This window comes from Chanodichthys erythropterus, chromosome 6, assembly GCF_024489055.1.
Source record: "Chanodichthys erythropterus isolate Z2021 chromosome 6, ASM2448905v1, whole genome shotgun sequence".
Classification (NCBI taxonomy): Eukaryota; Metazoa; Chordata; class Actinopteri; order Cypriniformes; family Xenocyprididae; genus Chanodichthys; species Chanodichthys erythropterus.
In genome coordinates this window covers 27,191,873-27,214,038 of record NC_090226.1, presented here as the reverse complement: position 1 = coordinate 27,214,038, position 22,166 = coordinate 27,191,873, and the positions used below count along the sequence as shown (strand labels likewise).

Here is a 22,166-nt window from a genome sequence, read left to right as displayed (position 1 = left end):
GTAAATTGTTTTATTATTCCTAAATAATTTCTTATGTAATTACACAGTTATTGCTATGTAATTACAGATATGCAATTACACATGATATCCTAGTGTAAAGCCTAATTCTATACAAATGTGGGTCTCTGAGGTTCATAGGAGAATTTAGGACATATTTACAGGAGAACACACGTGTTAGATGGTTTGGTTTTCATCAAACCGATGCCAATGAAATTAAACTGAGCAGGGTTATAATCTGGCAGCTCGTTGATCATGGTTTGTGGAGCATTCAGGCTTTTCTCCCTAGAGGTGACTCGGTAATGTGCTTGGAAGTTACGGAGGGGGTTGTATCCAGGTTTGAGGGTGTCTGGACACTGGAAGCCTTCCTTGATGAAAGATCCGTGCTGGGACACCGCTACAAACCCGTCCTTGTGTGGCATCATCTTTATAATTGGAGAGTAGACGTACTGGATGTATAGCAAACAACCTGTAATGAAATGACCAAAGTCAAGAAACTGAATCAGATATGAAAGACATTATTAAGACATACATTTTAATTGAAGTGAATCTTCCACAAACTTTTTAGCCATAAACATTTAGGTGTCATGTACAACACTGAACAGCCCTCACCACTAGAGACATCCCAGACTTTGATGGTTTTGTCCAGGGATCCAGTGAAGACATATTTATCATTTATCGAGAAGACGGCACAAAGGACACCTTCAAAATAGAAACCCTTAAGGATGGAAAAAAACAACACATGCCCTTTTAATGTCACACAGCATTTGTTTATTGGCAGCATTATATGTCATGATAGGCTTGATACACTTAAAAAAATAACTTGGGACTAATTAGTTCTTGTTGACTTGATTTCTAATTCAAGAGGTATCACACAGGAGATCACACAGAGTAAAATAGTACACAACCACATAAAGCAAAATGACACAGAACCAAGAACAGAGGAGTACACAGGCAGAGTAATAACGGAACTAAGAACAGGTGAGGAACTATAGAAACTAATAATGACCAGGAACACAGGCAAAACAGGAACAGGGAAAACAAAACAAAACACAATGAAACTACACAGACTTAAATATAACCCTGATATATACATTCTCTGAAAACATTTCTTATTTTATTTGCTTATTGCTTCTTTCTTAAGTTTATATTGTTTTAAGGACTTTTAGATATTCTACCTGTAAAATGACAAATATTTATTAAAAACTGGAAAAATGCATTTCAGTCAAGTTAATCACAGTGCTGATTGCCCACACAATGCTGAAACACACTAACCCCTAACCTAAACCCTAATCTTTCGTTTTAAATGTGTTTGTAGCACATCCTGATCCAGAGCATTACTGTTTGTCACAGTCAGATCCATCATTGATTTGGCTAAATTCTAAACCATAAATCCATGACGTCTAAATTTTTCTTGACAGGTGACTGTGATTGAATTGATCAATTAAATTGAATGTAGGCTGCAGCTTCGCGCTCAACTGGTTTGGGGTGGGGGCTTAAAAAATTAAATAGACAATTTTAATAACTATTTGTAATAAGTATGTACTTTGAGTACAGCGTAGCAACACGATAAAAACAAATTCCAATAAAAAAAAAATGTGAATACAGCTAAAATAGACCCAACAACAGGCAAATTATAGTTGAAAAATAGTTAAATATACTATTTTACCTAGTATTAGTGAGAAGTCTCTATTTTTATGCTTAATCAAGTATCATAGCTTGCAACAGCTTTTGTTAGCTTGCAACATGCTAGCAAAAAAAATCCTATTAAAACTAATTGTGAGCAGAGCCAAAAAAGGTCAAAATACAGGCAAATTATAGTTTCATAGACTATTTGACCTAGTATTTGTCAGTAGTACGCATTTTCTAATGCTTATTCAAGTATCACATAGCCTAGCAGCATGGTAACACTAAACTATTTAAAATATTTGTTAACAGAATAAAAATAGACCCAACTATAAGCCAATTAAATGGTTTGGCTTAATTTTAAAAAGCTCAACTTATAGCAAACTGTGAACCCTCACCTTGTACTCCATGGTGTGATTCAACAAGACAGGACTCAGATTCCACAACTTCTGAACACAGTCTTGAGAGCCAATCAAAGCTTGTGCGTCCCAGTTGCTCATGGTGATGCAGGTTATGGCTGCACCGTGGTGATCCAGCTCAGCTGCCCTGGCGCTCTTAAAGTCATAGATTACAACTTCACCACCAAAGGTCCCATAGAGCAGCCTGCAGTCGGACAGCAGAGCCATGGCGGAGATTGGAGAATGCAGTAAGCACAAGGAGTACCTCTCAAATGGGCCGTCCACACAGGGGAAACTGTCCCTCGCTGTAATCTCAAACAAACAGACCGCATCCTCATATGCCACGGCCATTCTGTCCTCCCGTGGGCTGATAGCCATGCTGCGTACCATTGGTAGGCTTTCTGGAGGTGGCAGACACAGGGTTTCTAGGGCAAAGTCCAATGGGTAAATAAGGATGGTACCAGTCCGCAGTCCACAGAAGAGTAGATGTTTCTGCTGGGCTAATTCCATGCAGCACACTTCTGAGGACACGTCCTTACTGTCTGTCTGCAGACCTGTGAAACATATGAATGTGAACTTTGGCTACCCTGTAAACCCTTACCATCGTGTTGATGAGTGAAGCGTAAGCTTAGTTTGAGAACAGATAGTATTAAATGTTCTATATTGCCGTACTCATTCAGAATTTGCTATGCTATGTTAATGCTATCAAAGCATTGTGTTACCAATTAGCAAGTTATCATTTACTGAACCAGCTAGTTAAAGGGTTGGTTCACCCAAAAATGAAAATTCTGAGCATAATGAATCAGCGTATCAAATCATGATTTGGATCGCGTGTCAAACCGCCAAACTGCTGAAATCACGTGACTTTGGTGCTCTGAACTGCGGATTCCACATGCTGATTAATTATGCTCTGAAGCTTCCTGGAGAAGTGTTTTGAAATCGGCCATCACTAAATAATTTGTTATTTTGGGTTTTTTGGGCACACCAAAAATATTCTCGTCGCTTTATAATATTAATATTGAACCACTGTACTCTCATGAACTGATTTAAATATGTTTTGGTACCTTTATGGATCTTGCTCCCTATGCAGACCTCACAGAGCCATCAGATTTCAACAAAAATATCTCAATTTGCATTCCGAAGATTAACGGAGGTCTTACGGGTATGGAATGGCATGAGCGTGAGTAATAAATTACAGAATATTCATTTTTGGGTGAACTAACCCTTTAAGCTGGCCAAGTTAAATTAATGAATTAGTTTACTCAAATTTCAAGTTGTTCAAGTACAAAATAATAATCTGCCAGTTCAGCTTCCTAAAACTTTGAATTTCTTAACTAAAACATTTTGATGTAACTTGATGTTACCTCAATTTTTTGGAGTTTTGCCACCTTATGTGTAGAGTTTACAGTGTAGAGTACCTTTTTTTGGAATTTAATACTTTTAAGATCTTGAACGTAATTACAACAATGAAACCCAATATCCTCTTATTACATGTTTCACCTTCCGAACAGCTCCAGGTGAAAACTTCTGTTTCATTTCCCTCTTTGACAAAGAATACAGTATCACCGTCTTTCGACAGGACCACTAGGGGGCAGTATGCTGGGATGAAACTCTTGCTCCTGTCTTTGGTATTGTAGTCCAGCTGCCATACTTTGAGCTGGTTGGCAATAACAGAGGCAGAGATAATAGTGCGCTGATGTACAGCCAAAGTGGACACAGCAGAATCCATCACACCGATCCAGTCCAACAGGGCTCCTGTGGTTACGCTCCACACCTTGAAGAGGTCAAGAAGATCAACTTCCATTCAAGACAATGGCAGTGAGATGAAACTGTACCTGTTTGGTAAGAAAGGGATTAAACTGACCCGTATAATCCGATCCTGGGCGCTTGTGATGATTTCGCTTCCTTCACTGCTTGAGACGGCACATAGGACAGATGCATCATGGTGAAGATCCAGAACCTTCTGCATTGAAGTCAGTGTCACAAGGAATACGCACAATGTTCTGTCACATCCTTCAACAAGAAAAAAAAGGTACATCAACAAAGTGAATTTTACACAAGTGAAGAGGTTTATCGGCAAAAATTTATGTTCTGTGAAAAGATAAAATCTTATTTAACAGAAAATCATTAAATCATCAATATTTATTATAATAATGAACTCACTTAGATTACTAACAAAGTTTCTTTTTTTGGGGGGGGGGGGGTGGGGGGGGCAGGGGTGTAGAGATCAGCACCACATTGTGTGTAAACCAAAGGAGGCTCTGATAATCAAACTTAGCTATTCAACCCTGTTACCAAAAAATGATCTAACAAGCATTTCAATTTTGTTTACAAGAAGATAAATACCAAAAATATCAAAACTTCATACTAAACTAGATAGCTGAGTGATAGCTTCAATTAGGCTAAATCTGCAACACTGTTACCCATTCATTATAATATTTATTGTTTTTTTAAATTTAATTATTCAAATATATGCTAATATAAAATAAAACGGCTAATATAATGCTTATATCCAATGGACAAGCTTTAACCGATACTTGACAGGATGGAAGAGAAAAAGAGAAACTATAAACTAACAACAATCTACATAGTGATATTAATTATTATAGGGAATTCAATCCTGTTATTTTTCTGTGGAACTCAAAAAAGTGATTTGTTTTAAAAACCTTTTCATATATGTTTTCTAGAGAAGAACGGAAGGTGTATACAAAAAAAAAAAATCACAATGTGGGGAAAAAAGTTAAGTTTCTTATAAAAAAAAGGTACGAACTTTTTCAAATCTGTAACACTCTTACCCATTCTGTAATTTTATTATAACATTTATTGAATTGTATTTAGTTGTAGCTATTTTATTTTACAAATGCATGCTAATATAAAATAAAACAGTTAATACAATATTTAGTTTGATCCACTGAGGTGGACAAACAACAAATCTGGAGGGTAAGTACTTCATCTTCATCATTTTAATTTTAAAGAATCTCAAGCCCTATTTTCCGTGCTTTAAAAAAATTGCCTATACAATACAATCTGAGAAGAAATAAAGGGAGAAAAAAGGAAAAATACATATTGCCAATTACTAAATGTAATCTGAAATTTACAGGTTCAAAAATACAGAATTTAATACCTGAAATATAAAGTCATACCTTACTACAGGTGTATCTTAATTCTACATATGTGACACATGATGTGCTTCAATATATTAAAATTTAAAACAGGAAACAAAAAAAAAAAAAAAAAAAAAAAAGGTTATTACAAATATTTAAATGATACATACGTTTGAATAGAGTTTTCACAAAAGTAACTATCAGGAGGATATTCACTCCTCTACTTATACTTATAGCTAATAAAAGAAAACCACATTTCCAAATAGGTTGTAGTGCTTTTTATTACTATGGCAGCAACATTTCCATTGCCATGTGTTCTAATTGCAAATTTAACCGATTAATGTTTAATAATTGTTTAGTTTTTCCATTGTTGAATAATAGCTTTCTTGGCAAGTATTAGAGCAATATAAACTAATTTTACGTAATGTGGTTCAGCGTCAAGCTCTGAAAGTTCTCCTAATAAACAGAGAAGGGGATAATTTAGTAAGGTATTTTAATCTTAATAACAATTCAGCCATACATATCTTGATTCCCTGACAAGTGTAAACATTGTCTTTGGGCCCTGTCCTGCAGTCTTGCAGTAGGTACAAGGGCCACCCTGTGCACAAGTCTGTTAAGTCCACAAGTCCGTAGAGTGTCCCATTGGTCATTTTCGGTTTCCGAAGGGTGCTCATGAGCGCCCCTTTCGCAGCCGATACGCGCAAGCTCCGAGGCAGACTTCTACCCGAAAGTCAAACCGGCATTAAGTCATGAAAGTGTGGACTTGAATGAAGACCACCTCCATTTGAAACAGGAGGTCTCATTTGAAGGCTGCATACATCACCGAGTCAGTCTCATTTAAGAAAAGTAACTGTAATAAAACTGACTTGTTATTCCTCATGAGGAATACCATAATTTCTTTATTACTTTACAGTTACTTTTCTTAAATGAGACCGTCTCAATGACGTGTGCAGCCTTCAAATGCGACCTCCGGAGGACGCAGCCCCTGAATTGGGACACAGCTATTGGGTGCTTCTCATTTCTTATTTGTGCATCCTCGTTTCCTTTCCTTGCTTCCTTTCCACGTGTCTTAGCTCCAACACATTAGGATACGAGAGAAGGATACACCTGTGTATCATTAGGAAATGAGGAAGCATCAATTTGAGTATTGAGAAGCACCCATTGTTTAAGCGACCCAACATAGCTCAAACAATAGCTAATGGTAAAGGCTGAATAGTGGAGGAATGGGGGGGGGGGGTGTTCAGAAGCAGTTTGATGTTAGTGGTGCACGTACACTTCAAGAGTTGGGTACAATGGGGCTAAAAGCGCATTTGATTTTATTCTCCTCTAAACCACTAGAATGCACAAAAACTTGCCACAGCAGTTTCCTAAACATCTGCTTATCAAGATACACATGCAAATTTGGTTGATCCTTGACATGATCACAGGCAGCAGCGCAAAGTTGATTGTGTGCTAATTTGATCTAATATTTGTTTTTTAAAATGTTGTAGATTTAAGTAGCAAATGAGAATAGCTAAAATTATTGAATATATTTTGAGACAAAGGTCTTGTTAATGATTTTCAGTTTTGTTCAAGGTAATTAAAGAAACAGTTTTGCAATAACGGAAGAATATGTATTTGAGGTAAAAGGTGCCCCTGCTGTTGGGGAGAAAGGCACAATAATAAACAGCTGACTGACTTTTTCATTAGTTGACATGACATGGTTAGATTCAGATAGAAAATATCATATATTAAGCTGGGTGTCCACCTTAGAAATAATCACCATATTTATGATAAAACCACACTCTAAAAATGCTGGGTTAAAAACAACCCAAGTTGGGTTGAAAATGGACAAACCCAGCAATTGGGTTGTTTTAACCCAGTGGTTGGGTTAAATGTTTGCCCAACGTGCTGGGTAGTTTTATTTAACTCAACTGTTGTATAAAAATTACTGTATTCTTGCTTAAAATGAACCCAAAATATGCTGGAAATTAACATTTATTAATATGTTTAATAAATGAGCATTTATTAATAAGATAATTAATAATAAACAAACATTTATTAAATTGCTTATTAATAAATGTATACCTTTTGATTATTATTGTTGCCTCTAGTAATTATGTGTCTAATTTTTAATTTCTCACCTATTTTGGATTCATTTTAAGCCAGACATATAGTCATTTTTAATCAGCCTAATTAAACAACCCAATTGCTGGGTCTGTCCATTTTCAACCCAACTTGGGTTGTTTTTAACCAAACATTTTTTAGAGTGCATCATATTTAAAAATATGATATTAATCATATACAAAAAAATATGTTTGTAGTTACTACTGTAAAGCTATGTTCAATTATTTTATAATCTCCTTCAATGCTTTCAGAATTTTTACTTTTAAAAAAAAAAAAAAAATGTGTTTCTGTATTTTTAAGATTAACATTTTAATGACAGTATATTACTGAACAGAAAATAGTACAAACTTTGCTCAAGTGATTGTTTTGAACAAGTGTTAATTAGACATTATTAAAAACATTTTAGCTAAAGTATTTGTATAAATACTTTACACCTTTTGCTCCATGCTGGTGAGCCCCCTTTGCCACATCATACATTTATAAGATTTTGGTAACACTTTACAATAAGGTCTCGTTCGTTAACATTAGATGATGTTTTAATTTACATGAACTAACTATGTGCAATACATTTGTTACAGTATTTATTAATCTTTGGTAATGTTAGTTAATAGAAATAAAGTGGTTCATTGTTCGTTCATGTTAGTTCACAATGCATTAAATAATAGTAACAAATACAACTTAAACAAGTAAAAGTTGAGATTAATAAAAAGTTGAGATTAACTAAGAGTAATAAATAATGTAGAACAATTTTTCGTTCTTAATTCATGTTAACTAAATTAGATAACTAATGTTAACTAAAGAAACTCTATTGTAAAGATTTTTAAACAAACATAAGATTTAATTTTCACACACAATCTGTTGCTCCATCAATGTTCAATACAAACATATATATTTTTTCTGCAATCATACACTATGGGCACATTTTTCTTAAGGTGTGCCGTTAGCCCCATTGTACCCTAATTAATAAATGAGAAAAGATAACCAGACAATGACGTGTAAAGGCACCTGCAAACAGCAGTTTTTCATCCTCAGATGTTCTGAGGAACAAAGCTGGAGTAGGAAGATCAACCACAGACTCAATTCCATGGCTCCATACCTGCACACACACAAACACCTTCGAATAAAGCTGAAATTCTACATTTTGCTTGCTCTTTACTAAAACATACATACCGAATGTAGACGGCCTTCCCCAAAAGCAATGAGTATCTTGGCATATTTGGTGAGTGTCAGAGAGCAGGTGATATTATGGTGTCCAGCAGAGCAGGGTAGGGGGGTCTGGGAATTCTGCACGCCAGTGGATATGTCATAAAAACAGAGCGCCCCCTCACTGCATATGCATGCTATGGCATCCCCCACTACACCAAGAACAGAACAAACCCCTGCTGTCACCTCATACAGAGGCTCAGCAGTGTCCAAGTGCCAAGCTTTAACCTATACATGAAAGGATGGGAAGGAGAAACTATAAACAAACAGCATTCTACATAGTTATATCAATTATTAAAGGAACCCAAAAATGTAACATTAAAAGGTACTTTAAGTGATTTCTTAGAAACGCTGTTAAAAGTGATTGGGATCCAGCAACACAACACACTTGCAGCCAATCAGCAGTAGGGGGCATGTCCATTCATGATGGGGGAGGAGAGAGAGTGAGCAAGAGGGAGATTTGAAGAAACACTGTAGAAAGAGAGATAGCTGAGAGACATTACAAAAGAGAAAATGTGAGAGGAATATCACAGGAAAAAATAGTGGTTATGATCAGACATCAAGCTTTAGAACCCACAATATTAGAAAAGCTTTCCAGCACAGAGACTTTAAGAGGGAAGGCCTGAAAATGACGCAGATTGCGTTGTTTCTGCTCCATATGTGAATCAAGATAAGCTGTTTGCCTATATACTCTTATGTGCTGTATTTTCATTTTTTTGTTCTTCCTTGTTGTTCGTTCATCATTTTCGCTTTATTTTCCATAAAACATTATCTTGCTTCCCTTCAGCAATGATAAAGAGACATCAATTGCGTGTTTGTTTATTTTTGGGGTGGAGCAATGAAGGGAGGGGGGCGTTTGTTTGGGGTGATTTCAAATATCAACAGTGTTTCTCAGAAATCGCTTACTGCACCTTTAATGCAACATCAATTACGTTTTGTTTTTTTTTTAAATAACATTTTCACATCTGTTTTCTACAGAAGAATGCAATGTGTAAAAAAAATTATAATGTGGGGAAAAAAATTTCCTGAGACTATTTTCTAAAAAAAAATTAATAAATAAAAAAAATCTGTTAATTTTCTTTGGTCTTTGTTCTTCTTCAGTATTTTCATATGACTAGATCTGCATGATATGGAGCCCCTAAAGGGACATGGTGGTGGGAAAAAAAAAGACGGGATGAAAAATGAGAAGTCAATGCTTTTGCGTTCTCTCGCAAATGTTTTGCTTTTCCCCAAGAAACTTTGTGTTTACTTACAAAACCTTTTCAGCTCTTTGCAATCGAATGCAAAGTTTCTTGGGGAAACGCAAAACATTTGCAAAAGAACGCAAAACCATTGACTTCTTATTTTTCATCCCGTCTCTTATTGTTTTATTTTTCTCCTTTCCCAAAATGTTTTATTACTATTACACAGAACATCATACAGGATTGGTACGATATGATGGCAAGTAAACATCATTTTCATTATATTATAAACTGTTCCTTTAAGAAAAAAAAAAAAAAAAAAGATTTGATATAAAATTTTCATACTAGGCTGCTTGGATTGGTTATGATAATCTTCTTTTCTTCAATCAAATGGACATGTGCAGGGGTGTGTGTTTGGACAGACACTGCATCAGTGATGCAGAAAAGCTGCTGTCCACTTATCAGACACCATTTTCTCAGTGTGCCATCGAGTGCAGTAGACAGACAGTTATTGGTTTTGTCCACCATCTTCAGAGACAGCACCCCCGCTACACAGAAAAACAGAAAATAAAGAGTAGAATTTAAGACTAACTCGTATTTACAAATAAAATGATTATTATATGTTCATTTTTTTTTTTTTTTTTTTTTTTTTTTTTTTTTTAATAGTACAACACAACAGTGTAATTTACAACAGTAATATGTTTGTTTCTTTGTCTATATATTTTTGTAATTGGAGTTAAAGGATTAGTTCACTTTAAAATAAAAATTACCCCAAGCTTTACTCACCCTCAAGCCATCCTAGGTTTATGACTTTCTTCTTTCTAATGAACAGTCAGAGTTATATTAATAAATATCATTTATAGTAGCAGTAAATGGGACCAATGAATATGAAGCTCAAGAAAGTGCATCTATCCATCATAAACGTACTCCACATGGCTTTGGGTGGTTAATAAAGGCCTTCTGAAGCAAAGTGATGCATTTGTGTAAGAAAAATATCCATATTTAACAAGTAATAAAGTAAAATATCTAGCGTCTGCCAGACCACCTTCCGTATTCAACTTACGAAGAAAGTGTAACACCTCTTGCAGTTCAAAGCGCTTATGCTACATCCTACACCTTCCATGTATAACTTATGAAAAAAGAGTAACTGACGAGACCTCAGTTACACTTTTTTCTCGTAAGTCGAATATGGAAGGTGGTCTGGCAGAAGCTAGATATTTTACTTGTTAAATATGGATATTTTTCGTACACAAATGCATCACTTTGATTCAGAAGGCCTTTATTAACCCCCTGGAGCCATGTGGAGTACATTTATGATGGATGGATGCACTTTCTTCAGCTTCATACTCGTTGGTTCCGTTCACTGCCATTATAAAGCTCGGATGCGTCAGGATATTTATTAATATAACTCCAATTGTGTTTGTCAGAAAGAAGAAAGTCATATATACCTAGGATGGCTTAAGGGTGAGTAAAGCTTTGGGTAATTTTCATTTTAAAGTGAACTAATCCTTTAATAATAATAATAATAATAATAATAATAATACTAAAACACCAGTGTGAATTTGATGTGAACTATCACAATTAAACAGGTTTGAGTCCTCTTTAAAGTCCAACAAAGTCAAAATAAATTAATTAAAAAATGTTAAATATTTCATCTAATCACTTGCATAACTGACATCATGGAATCCTAAATATGGCAGTGTGTCATTAAAATTATGCTCACTTCAAGTAAAAAAGTTGAGCCCAGATCTCCTCAGGTTTTGCTTTGAATCATGTGGGTGAGGCATTTCTCCCACATCCCCTGATTTGCTACACCTCCGTTTTCTACATTGCTAAAAACCTACCTGTGTGTCCAGAAAGAGTATGAAGAGTCTGTAGATGGCTTAGACTCCAGACTATGATCAGCCCATCCTCTGAACCTGCTACCAGCAGCTCCCTCTTTGAGCATAGCACAACAGCCTTTACCCCTTCAAAAGGCAAGAAAACAAACACGATGCTATGAAATCATATTAAGCCGATAGCATTGCAATAGCATGTCTTTAAATTTCTGTTTACTTGAAATATTTTAACAAAAGCAAGATTGAGCTCCTTTATATGGTGTCACCTTTTGTGAAGCCCGTGAGGGTGCTCTTCAGTGGGCCCCCAGGGGCCTGAAAGAAGCTGCATTTGGGCACAAGCACTGGGTCAGTACAGGAACTAAACCAGTCCACGCACTGAGAACACAGCTGACCAATCATAGATGGGTAGAGATCAGCAAGACCCTGCAGCCTTGCGAAGATCTCCGTGACCAAAAGTGAGGGATCTTATAAAAGAGTGAGATAAAAGAATAGATCAAGTTAAAAGAAAAATACAGAAAGATGAGTTACATTGTTTTAAATGATGTTTTAAATATTTCTTGAGCTGCCCATAATATTTAAATGGAATGTGGAAGGATGATGAATTGGTGTGATTGGTTTTCCTGTGACTAAATAAAGGGAATATGTCTCTGAATGAAAATTCTCACACTGATATTATGGAGAATTTAAAGAGATAGTTCACCAAAAAAAAATTAATTCTGTCATCATTTTGTGTTGTTCCAAACCTGTATGAATTTCTTTCTTCTGCTGAACACAAAATAAGATATTTTAAAGAATATGGGTAACCAAACAATTGATAGGGCTCCACTGACTTCCATAGTGTGGAAAGAAAATTACTATGGAAATCAATGGGGCCCATCAACTGTTTGGTTACCGACATTCCTAAAACTATCTTCTTTTGTGCTCAGCAGAAGAAATAAATTCATATAGGTTTGGAACAACTTGAGGGTGAGTAAATGATGACAGAATTTTCATTTTTGGGTGAGCTTTAAGAGTGCTCTAAAAACGGACAAGTGAATAGCCATATTTAAACTGTGTTTAATTGATATTTTTAAATGTAGTTAACTAACAAAGTTGATCATGCAGAAGCAACCAATAAACTTTTGACTTATTCCATTTTAAGATGAAGGATGTAATGACAGTTCAGTAATGGTACAGAAATTACACACTTCACCTTCGAAGACCCTATGAAATTGCTTGAGAAGTGCAGTTTTCTTTCCTCTAGATGACCTCTAAGCTAATGTAAACTGAAAGCTACAAAACTCCAATTACAATTTCATAAAAAAACATGAAACCCAATCCTATTAGAGATAGAAATTTAAATTTCAAGCCATGGTGGATTTTAATGTTTTTAAGCAAACAAGCTTAATATTGTCTTACAAATAGATTCTTATTTCCATATATTAAATAAATATGATTAGCCTACGGAAGCCCCATACTTACCCACATGGCCATCGCTAAAATCTAATGAGGGCTTAAGCAGCAGAAATGTCTCTTTCAGCATTTGTATCTCAGGACAGTCTGTGAGGTCAGTGCAAAGCGACAGGTCCTGAATAACACAGCTCACGCCACACTGCAGAGTTTTACAACACAACCAATCCAGACTGCCTGTGAGAATAAATGCACAATTTTGTTTTCATTTATTTAAAGTTCACAAAAGCATAAAACACAATACAAAGAACAGTTGGTCATGTAGTGCGGATGGGATCACAGTATAGGGTTACTATACTGTTAACATATTCATTTCTATAGGTAAAACTGAGGGAATATACAATAGATTTGGCTTTTTTTTAAGAAAAGGATGCTAAATTTAGACAGATTACAAGCAATACTGTGATCAGATGAAAAAAGACGCCTGTGGAATTTCATATCATCTGGATGTCTGTATCTTATTACAAGTAAATTGCATACTTTATTACAAGTAAAATAAATAACTGTTCAAACAGAGCATATGATGACTTTTGTTCAAATAAAATACAGGGGCCAGTTGTTCAAAAAGTTTAAAGGGGTCATATAATGCCACTTTTATAAGATGTAAAATAAGTCTCTGATGTCCCCAGAGTGTGTATGTAAAGTTTTAGCTCAAAATACCCCACAGATCGCTTTTTATAGCATGTTAAATTTGTCACTTTTTGAGGGTAAACAAAAATGCTCCGTTTTTGTGTGTCACACAAAATGACACAAATTGCAAAAAATTCAAATGCAAATGACCTGCTGCTCTCAAGAAGAGGGCAGAGTTTCAAGAGCTCATGTTAGCAGTGCCTATTACCTCATGCAGACTCACTTAAAATGTAAGAAATTGTTCAGCCTTTCATGTTCAAAATGGAGTCGGACAATGAGAGACTCAAGAAGAAGTGACGTAGAATGCAACAGGACGTTTCTGAATGGTTAGTTGATGAATTTATGTAGCAGATGTGGAGTTAACTATCTTAAAGTCATTGCTTAGCATATTCTGTCATGATAATATATACATCACTCATGTGGGAACTGTTGTAAGATGCCTACAGAGCCAGAGAATATATGATGCATGAAGATAGAACAGATAGGGTGTAGTATAATTATGGTTATAACTTATCTTTCTTTTTTCTGATATGCTATTGTATTTGTGTGCGTGTTCTCAGCGGCAGGGTTTAAGTAAATTTTAGGGTTAGTGATGTAACCAATCTGGGAAGAAGCTAAATGTAGTCCCTACCAGCCGTTTGTTGTAGTCCTTAAACAGAAAATTCTTTAAAAGAAAATATCTCCCTTTGCTTTAAACTTTGAGCGTCCTAACTTTGCAGATGTTTATGCTTTAAAGGCAACATTACACACTAACTAAAGTTAAAAAAGTGAAATCATAATAAACCACCCCTTTAATCTGGATCAGAATGATCTGGATTTGGAAATCCCATCCCGTTTTGCTATCCAGGATCAGATAATCCATCTTTTGTGCTGTTTTTTCAAAGCAAAATTGAATCACCCTGATACAGATACATACTTTTTCAGATTACCAAATCTGGATTACTAGTGTTCTATGGAGCCCCTAAAGGGACATGGTGATCGAAAGAATCTCTCAGAAATGTTCAGCACGTTTGCTCGCAAAAAAACCTTTGACAGTTTCATCTTTTATTATTGTGCCAATGTAGTTTGCAAGTGATACAATAAAAAAAAATAATTATATATATATATATATTATATTATATTATATTATATTATATTATATTATATTATATTATATTATATTATATTATATTAGATTAGATTAGATTAATCAGTAGGTTATCGAAAGGCTAATGTATGTAGCCTAATGTCTACTTCTACTTTAACAGTTAAACTAATCAAGAGCAAAATAAAAAATGTGTGTAAGTATATTAAATTACAAAAAAGTTGTATTTTTTTTTTTTCACCAGTTTTGAGTGTTTTATTACATTTTTGTTTTATTACATTTTTTATTACATTTTTGTAATTAATCTTCTGATGGGATCAGTATAATTCTGATTTTTTGGTTCAAAGGTATTCCAGTCTTACTAAAAAGTTCTGAATACTACAAACTGATGATTTTATTTAGATCAAAACCAAGATTGGATTTTGTGATCTAATCTGATTTCAGAATCCTTGTTTCCTTTTGAACAACCCATTTTCAAGATTTGATCCAGTCCGATAGCCGAAATCCGATCAGATTACATTTGAATAACTGGCCCCATTGGATAATACACAACCCTAGCAAAACTCAAAATGTTATTATGCTGTCTTCTTTTAGTGGAACAAAGTAATTATCTGGCTCATCTTATTTATTACATGTTTATTTATTTATTTATGCAAAGTAAAGTCTACATGTTCGTCAGTGAATTGCATGTACACATCTTATTTTAGATTGGCTTATTTAAAGTTATTTAAACTATGACAACTCTGAATAGTTTTAGCATGCTTATGGATATGACAATATTAATGTATTTGGTCTCAGCAGACTAGATCTACTGCCAACAGATACACAGACATGTTGCTGTGATCATGCAAGATATGCTGCCTCTGCTTGAACAGGCATACACGCAATAAATCCTGTAGCAGATGTAGACAGGTGGAGCTGGAGGAGGTGGAGGGTTACAGAAGACCAGCTTAGAGCGAACATTGAACCAGCCTATGTAAATGTTAAGCAGGCAAGCTCATTGGCTGCAGAATCAGCAGAGGCCAATCAGTTTGTAACATGTAGTAATGTTAACAGATTGCATATAAATGTCCTATCAACCTGCGCCATCTAGAGGTTCATGAATAGAACTAGATATTAAATTAAAATATTTTTTATGATAAAAAAGCCAGTTCTGGATTTTTTTCTGGATTTTTTTCTGGAAGTGCAAAAAAAGTTTTGTAATTTTTTTTAGTAATGTTTTTCTTTTTTTCTAGCCAAATCTATAATCTACAGGAATGAATGTTTCTCTTTGGTAACCAGGATTTGTTTTCCTCCACCCCCTTGAAAAACCTATCTATTGCTATCCAAGGTAACACTACTTTTTTGATGGTCCACTTTAGACATTTGACTAACTAGAAGTAACTTTGCAACTACATGTCAACTAGCAGTCATAAAAGTATTAATAGACTGTCTGCTTAATATCTGCTAGCGCTTTTTTTGATAGTCCCCCAACAGACATTCTACTGGCTATAAGCAACTTTGCAACTATATCTCAACTTATTCTACTAACCTGAACCCTAGCACCTAACCTTTACCTAACAGTCTATGAATACTCTAATGAGAATGTTGACGTGGTTGCAAAGATACTTAGTAGAATGTCTAGTGAACTATCAAAAAAAAGTGTAAACCTATCCAAACCTCACCGAGCACTGATTCGCGTAGCTCCTCCCATTTGCCTGCATGAGCGAGGTGATAGGGCAGTTCATGAAGCTTCCGTAAATTGGCAATTTCTCCAGTAAACCACAAGGGCTGTGATGGTACCTTGAAAATATAGCATGTTTAACAAAAAAAAATTGTAAATATATAAAGTTACTTACATCTAAATGCTGATTTTGTGACCTTGAACAATACCTTTCTGTCAGCATTTAGCAGTGTGGTTAGTGAGGGCAGAAGAATAGGCCTGAGCTGCCCTCGACTCCACTGTCCTGAGAAATACTCAGCGAGGATGGCGTGCATGTCAGCTTTCATATCACGTGACAAATATCTCTTCCTTACCAGCTCTTTGAACTGCCTAAGAAAAGTAAAGGCTAAGATGAGAACACTGACAGAATGGGCATATGGAGTACTAGGATTTTTCCTAGAGGAATTCTAGAGATTGTCAAGAGGTCAAGTTTCGACTGGTTATCATGACTGGTTAGCCTCTACTGGTAGATCCAATTCAAAAGTAGCTTCATATTCGATACCTAAATATTCTCTGGGGGGGTATGGGGAGAGTGTTAATAGGTTAACAGCAAGTTCCCATACTATATACAGAGAAAAATTTATCCAACCAGACATTTCATGTAATTTCACAGTGAAATGCTGTTAATTGTACTGTTCGAGAAGTAAAAAATGTATAATTTACAGTAAAAAAAAAAGGTAAACTGACATTCCCAGCATTCCCTGTGTGACACTTGACATTTGAAGGTAATTTGTTTAAATAATCATGTTTCTTAATAGTTTTTGTACATTTGAGTTTTAAGTTACATCTTCTGTTGTTTAATGAATGTTTAACGCACCTTCTGTATACTAGTATATATACTTCTGCCTCTGGAAAAGCTACTTGTGATGAACTTCATGATTCTTCATGTGGCTTCCTCTTTTACCACCTGCATTATTATGGTGGTGGCAAACAGAAAGGTCTAAGCAAACCTTTACCTGTGAGCAAAACCCAGCAGAATAACACCACCCTCCCATCTCTCCACCAGATGAGCTCTCAGGTCATGCCGGAGACGTGACCAATGAAGACGCGGGAATCGCAGGAGTGTGTGGCTTGGAGGAAGCCAGTACTTATAGATCTCGGCCAGAACATCATTATCTAATGACAAGACATCCTGTAATTCTGCCTCTGATAGTCCATATCTGTTGAATATGTATATAAATAATTATATTTTAAAACGTAGACTTCCATTACAGCGTGAAATGTCAAAAATAAGTTAGACTTACCAATTATGAAGGCTAGTATTTGACTCATCTAAAGTGGCAAATATACCACAAATGCATTTGTGCAGACTTAATGTGGCACAAATGCTACTTAATAAAACGCTTACCATGAAAACACTTTTTAAAATGTGTTATCAATTCAATTCTGAATGGTGCACAACCTTGGTATTTACACAATGTCATCTATGACATGGCGACAAGCTCAGCGTTGATTCTCGTGCACAACCACAGAATGACTGCCTGTCATTACAACGATAGAATTTAAGGTGGTTCTGAGGCTACTTTGGCATATTTTTGTACATATTTAATGCATTTTTAGACATAATTTGGAGGGGAGACAGCACGGCAGTGCAAAGATGCCATTATACTAAACTAACATTACAAAACATCCTTATCTATCAAAAATTCTTGCTACATCAACATAACACAATATGACTTACCTTGATAACAATATGAAGCTCAAAGCATGACTAACTAGCTTCTTCCCATGATTCTCCTCAAGTGATTGCACAAACTGTGTCATCACTTCCTGTGCAGAGATGCCCAGGTGAACACTAGACATGGAGGTCCAGGAGGACCACTGCTTGGCAATGTCTAGTATGAGTTTCAGATGCAAAGGGCTTCCGCTTTGCTGGAAGCTGTGTAAGATGGTGTCAAACTGTTCTGAAGTCAGCTTGCGTCCAGCTGCGCTCATGTAGGCATCAATGACATCTTTCCCTTGATCGTCTGTGAGAAGTTCCACTCTAAAGATGTTTTGTTCTGCTGAAACCAAAGATTTACATTTCTCAACACAGTCATCAGACGTGGAGAGCACAATATGTACATTAGGTGGGATCGCTTTTGGTATCCAGTCTAGTTTATGGGGCTTGTCTGCCTCTAACAGCTGGTCCACTGAGTCTAGAATGAGCAGGAGCATGTCTCCTTGTTTTGACACGTCTTCAAGCATGGAATGGAAAAACCGGACTAGCTCTTTGTGCGTGTTGGCAATATGCGGGTGGGGGAAATTCAACCCTGAAGCTCCACACACTTGAAGACATAGACCTCTGAGAACAGAGTTAACATCCGAGCTGAGTGGAGATGTTCCCAGCAGCCTCAGCACCACAACTCCCCGATGATCAACAACGCCTCTCATTTCCTGTGCCAGTTTGCAAAGCAGAGCTGTTTTACCAACCCCTGAAGGTCCATGAACCAGAAGAGGTTCATGGCAAGCATTAGTGGACTCCCACATGGTGATGCAGATCTTTCCCAGAATGCTGTCCCTCCCTTTAAACACAGAACACTTCTCCTCGCTCAGCATGGCGTGATGGAAGAGCTCCTGTTTCAACCAAGACCATCCTAGATCTCCTGTGCTACAACCTCCTGAAGTTTGCAGAGCATTCGTGCTGATCATTTCCTTTATTTGAGATGTTACCTGCTCACACAGTTTTCCCAGGTATTCCTTGTGTTCTTTGCGGCTCGGGTCCATGGCTCCTTTGCTGAGCTCCATGCAGAGAGGTTGGAGGCGACCCGTGTTGCAGATGCGTTGCTTCAGGTCAGCCAAGAGCTCCCGGGCTTCTGTGTCAAGCAAGCCGTCAGCTGTGACGTCCAGAAGAAACTTTGCAAAGTTTTTCTTGCACTCTCTTTTACTAAGTCGAGGCAGTTCACGAATAAACAGCACAGCTGACGCATCCCTTTGAGTCTTGAGAAATCCGTGCTCCATTTCATACTCTAACACTGTGAAACATATGTAAAGAACATGATAATCATTAAAAAAAGGAAAACTAGGACAGGACTCAATAAACTTAGAAGACTCTTTCCATAAATATGGTATTGGGCCACATTTTTTTTTAATAATTAGAAGATGAAATACCATGTTTTTTTAAAAGAATTGTTAGATAAATTATAATCTAACATCTTTTACTACTCACTTTAAACTTTACATTAAGTTTATACAATGAAAATCAGTGGGACCCAGAGTTGTTTTGGAACCCAGTGACATTATTCAAAAAATTATTTTGTTGTGTGTGTTCCTCTGAAGTCAGTCAGTCATACAGGTCTGGAATGACAAAAAATGTCCCAATTCTGCACCATATTCTTGGAAAGTTTCATAATCTCTCACCAGATTTGAAAAACTTGTGCTTATGGTCAACACTGATATCCCCGTCACTCTCAGCCTGTTGGGCAGCTGTGCGGAGAGCCTGCAGCAGTCGTGACTCTGTCAGATTCCAGGATATGACATCATTATCACGCAACTGTCCGCTCTCAGAACCCCTGTCATTGTAATGAGGATAGTGAGCTGTGATTGGCTGGAGGATATATGTGGGTGGGATTGAGTTACTGTCTTTGGAGAACCATTGGTTAAGGAGCATTAAACTCTCTGAATCTTTGGAAAGTTTTGATACCAGTGACTCAAACTCCGTCTCTGGTATAAGGTGTGGGATGGGGCGATGGCCGTACTGATTACCGAGCAGAGCCTGACAAAAACAAACAGTGCAAAGCAGAGATACAGCATTACACTTAGGGATTTTAAATGAGAACCAAAACAAGCCTGATGACCTAAAGGTGTTAAACGGCAAAGACTGAACGAAATGTAATAATGTTGCTGATGACACTTACAATAAAAGTCGGTCCATCTGATATTCTCTGACAAGTTTCAATTTCTTTAATGCACAGTTCCGTTGTCAAATGATCTGCTGCAATGAGGTCACGCACTCCGCATCTGAGATCCACAAACTGCGAGAAAACCAAAAGAAAATTCACAATAACAAACCAATACATATACATACATACATTATATATATATATATAAAATGCACTTTGACCAGGTGATAGGTTTAGTAAAATAAAATGTAAAATAGTTCTAAATAAAGCATTCCCACCAGAATTAAACTAGACTACATTTTCAACACAAACCTCAAAGACGAGACCCAAACTTTGGCAGTGGGCCTGCAACTGAGAATAGGCCTTCTCCCAGAATGCATTTCTCTCATTTTTCATGTCTGTCAAATAAAATGTAGTTTATTTTGTGCCATTTAATATTGTATGTTATCTTGCTTATTACACAGTTATTACACTAATAATATTTTTACAAAACCAGTAGCATTTTGTAGTATATTGATTGCCTGGTACAATGGTCATTTGTACGGTTTTGCATCATTATTCAAAAATACAATCTTGCTTGATCAGGATTATCCTAATATTTCAGTACTACTACGAAAACAAACTTTTCCTTAATTCACAAAACATAAATGTAGAAATACTGTAGCCTAGATATAATTACTAAGCACATACATATACAGTACAGTCCAAAAGTTTGGAACCACTAAGATTTTTAATGTTTTTAAAAGAAGTTTCATCTGCTCACCAAGGCTACATTTATTTAATCAAAAATACAGTAAAAACAGTAATATTGTGAAATATTATTACAATTTAAAATAACTACTTCACAAAGTAATTTATTCCTGTGATGGCAAAGCTGAATTTTCAGCATCATTACTCCAGTCTTCAGTGTCACATGATCCTTCAGAAATCATTCTAATATGCTGATCTGCTGCTCAAGAAAGATTTAATGTGTACAATTGTACAAAATATTTGTGTACAATATTTTTTTTCAGGATTCTTTGATGAATAGAAAGTTCAAAAGAACAGTTTTTATCTGAAATCTAATTTTGTAACATTATAAATGTCTTTACTGCCACTTTTGATTGATTTAATGCATCCTTGCTGAATAAAAGTATTCATTTCTTTAATTTCTTTTCAAAAAAATAAAAATAAAAATTCTTACTGACCCCAAACTTTTGAAAGGTAGTGTATAATGCTACAGAAGCTTTGTATTTCAGATAAATGCTGTTCTTTTGAACTTTCTATTCATCAAGGAATCCTGAAAAAAAAGTACACAACTGTTTTCAACATTGAGGGCCCCATTTTAACGATCTAAACACAAAGTGTAAAGCGCACGGCAGGTGCGCTCAGGGCGTGTCCAAATCCACTTATGCTATTTTAACGACGGAAAAACGGTCCGTGCGCCGGGGCGCATTTTTGAAATGGGTTGTCCCTATTCTCTTAATGAGTAATGGGTGTAACGTTCAATAACCAATCAGAGTGTCATCTCCCATTCCCTTTAATGCTGTGTTCACACCAAACGCGAATAGAGCGTCTGGCGCGAATGATTTCAATGTTAAGTCAATGTAAAGACGCGTTTACGCGCGTCTGGAGGTCTCGCGGCGCGAATGAGGCGTTTAGCGCGGCGCGGAAGACGCGAATTCGCCTCATTCGCGCGTCTAGTTCGCGCGAATGACGCGAATTGAGCGTTTCGCGCGATACGCGCGTTACGCGCGTTACGCGCGAATGGTGCTTTTTGTGCATTTAGCGTTTGACGCGAATTCGCGTCTGACGCCCGAGTTGAAAAATTTGAACTTTGGCGTAAATTCGCGCCGCGTTAACCAATCAGGAGCCTGCTTGCTGCTGTGGCGGCAGGCCCGCTCGGAGTCACTCATTCAAAATGGAGGAACGACTGATATTATCAGTGAGCAGTCACCCAGAGATTTATGACACAAGTTCATACTTCAGACAGGAATAAAAAGGAGCTCGCTTGGAAGAGTGTCGGTGAGGAGATTGGGCTACCTGGT

The 22,166-nt window shown here is 36.4% G+C and overlaps 1 protein-coding gene across 1 annotated transcript; it reads right to left on the bottom strand.

Moving 5' to 3' along the window:
* Positions 1–141: 141 nt before the first annotated feature.
* Positions 142–20,807, bottom strand: nwd1 (NACHT and WD repeat domain containing 1). The gene is made up of 18 exons (XM_067388525.1): positions 20,452–20,807; positions 20,155–20,271; positions 19,658–20,012; positions 18,000–19,272; positions 17,275–17,478; positions 16,489–16,648; positions 16,281–16,398; positions 12,915–13,079; positions 11,720–11,917; positions 11,460–11,582; positions 9,961–10,163; positions 8,402–8,662; positions 8,237–8,327; positions 3,886–4,034; positions 3,522–3,795; positions 2,022–2,575; positions 610–715; positions 142–466 (listed from the first exon to the last, which is right to left on the bottom strand). The coding sequence occupies exons 1-18, from the start codon at positions 20,533–20,535 to the stop codon at positions 156–158; spliced, it is 4,746 nt and encodes a 1,581-aa protein (XP_067244626.1). The 5' UTR covers positions 20,536–20,807; the 3' UTR covers positions 142–155.
* Between the last annotated feature and the right edge of the window lie 1,359 nt (positions 20,808–22,166).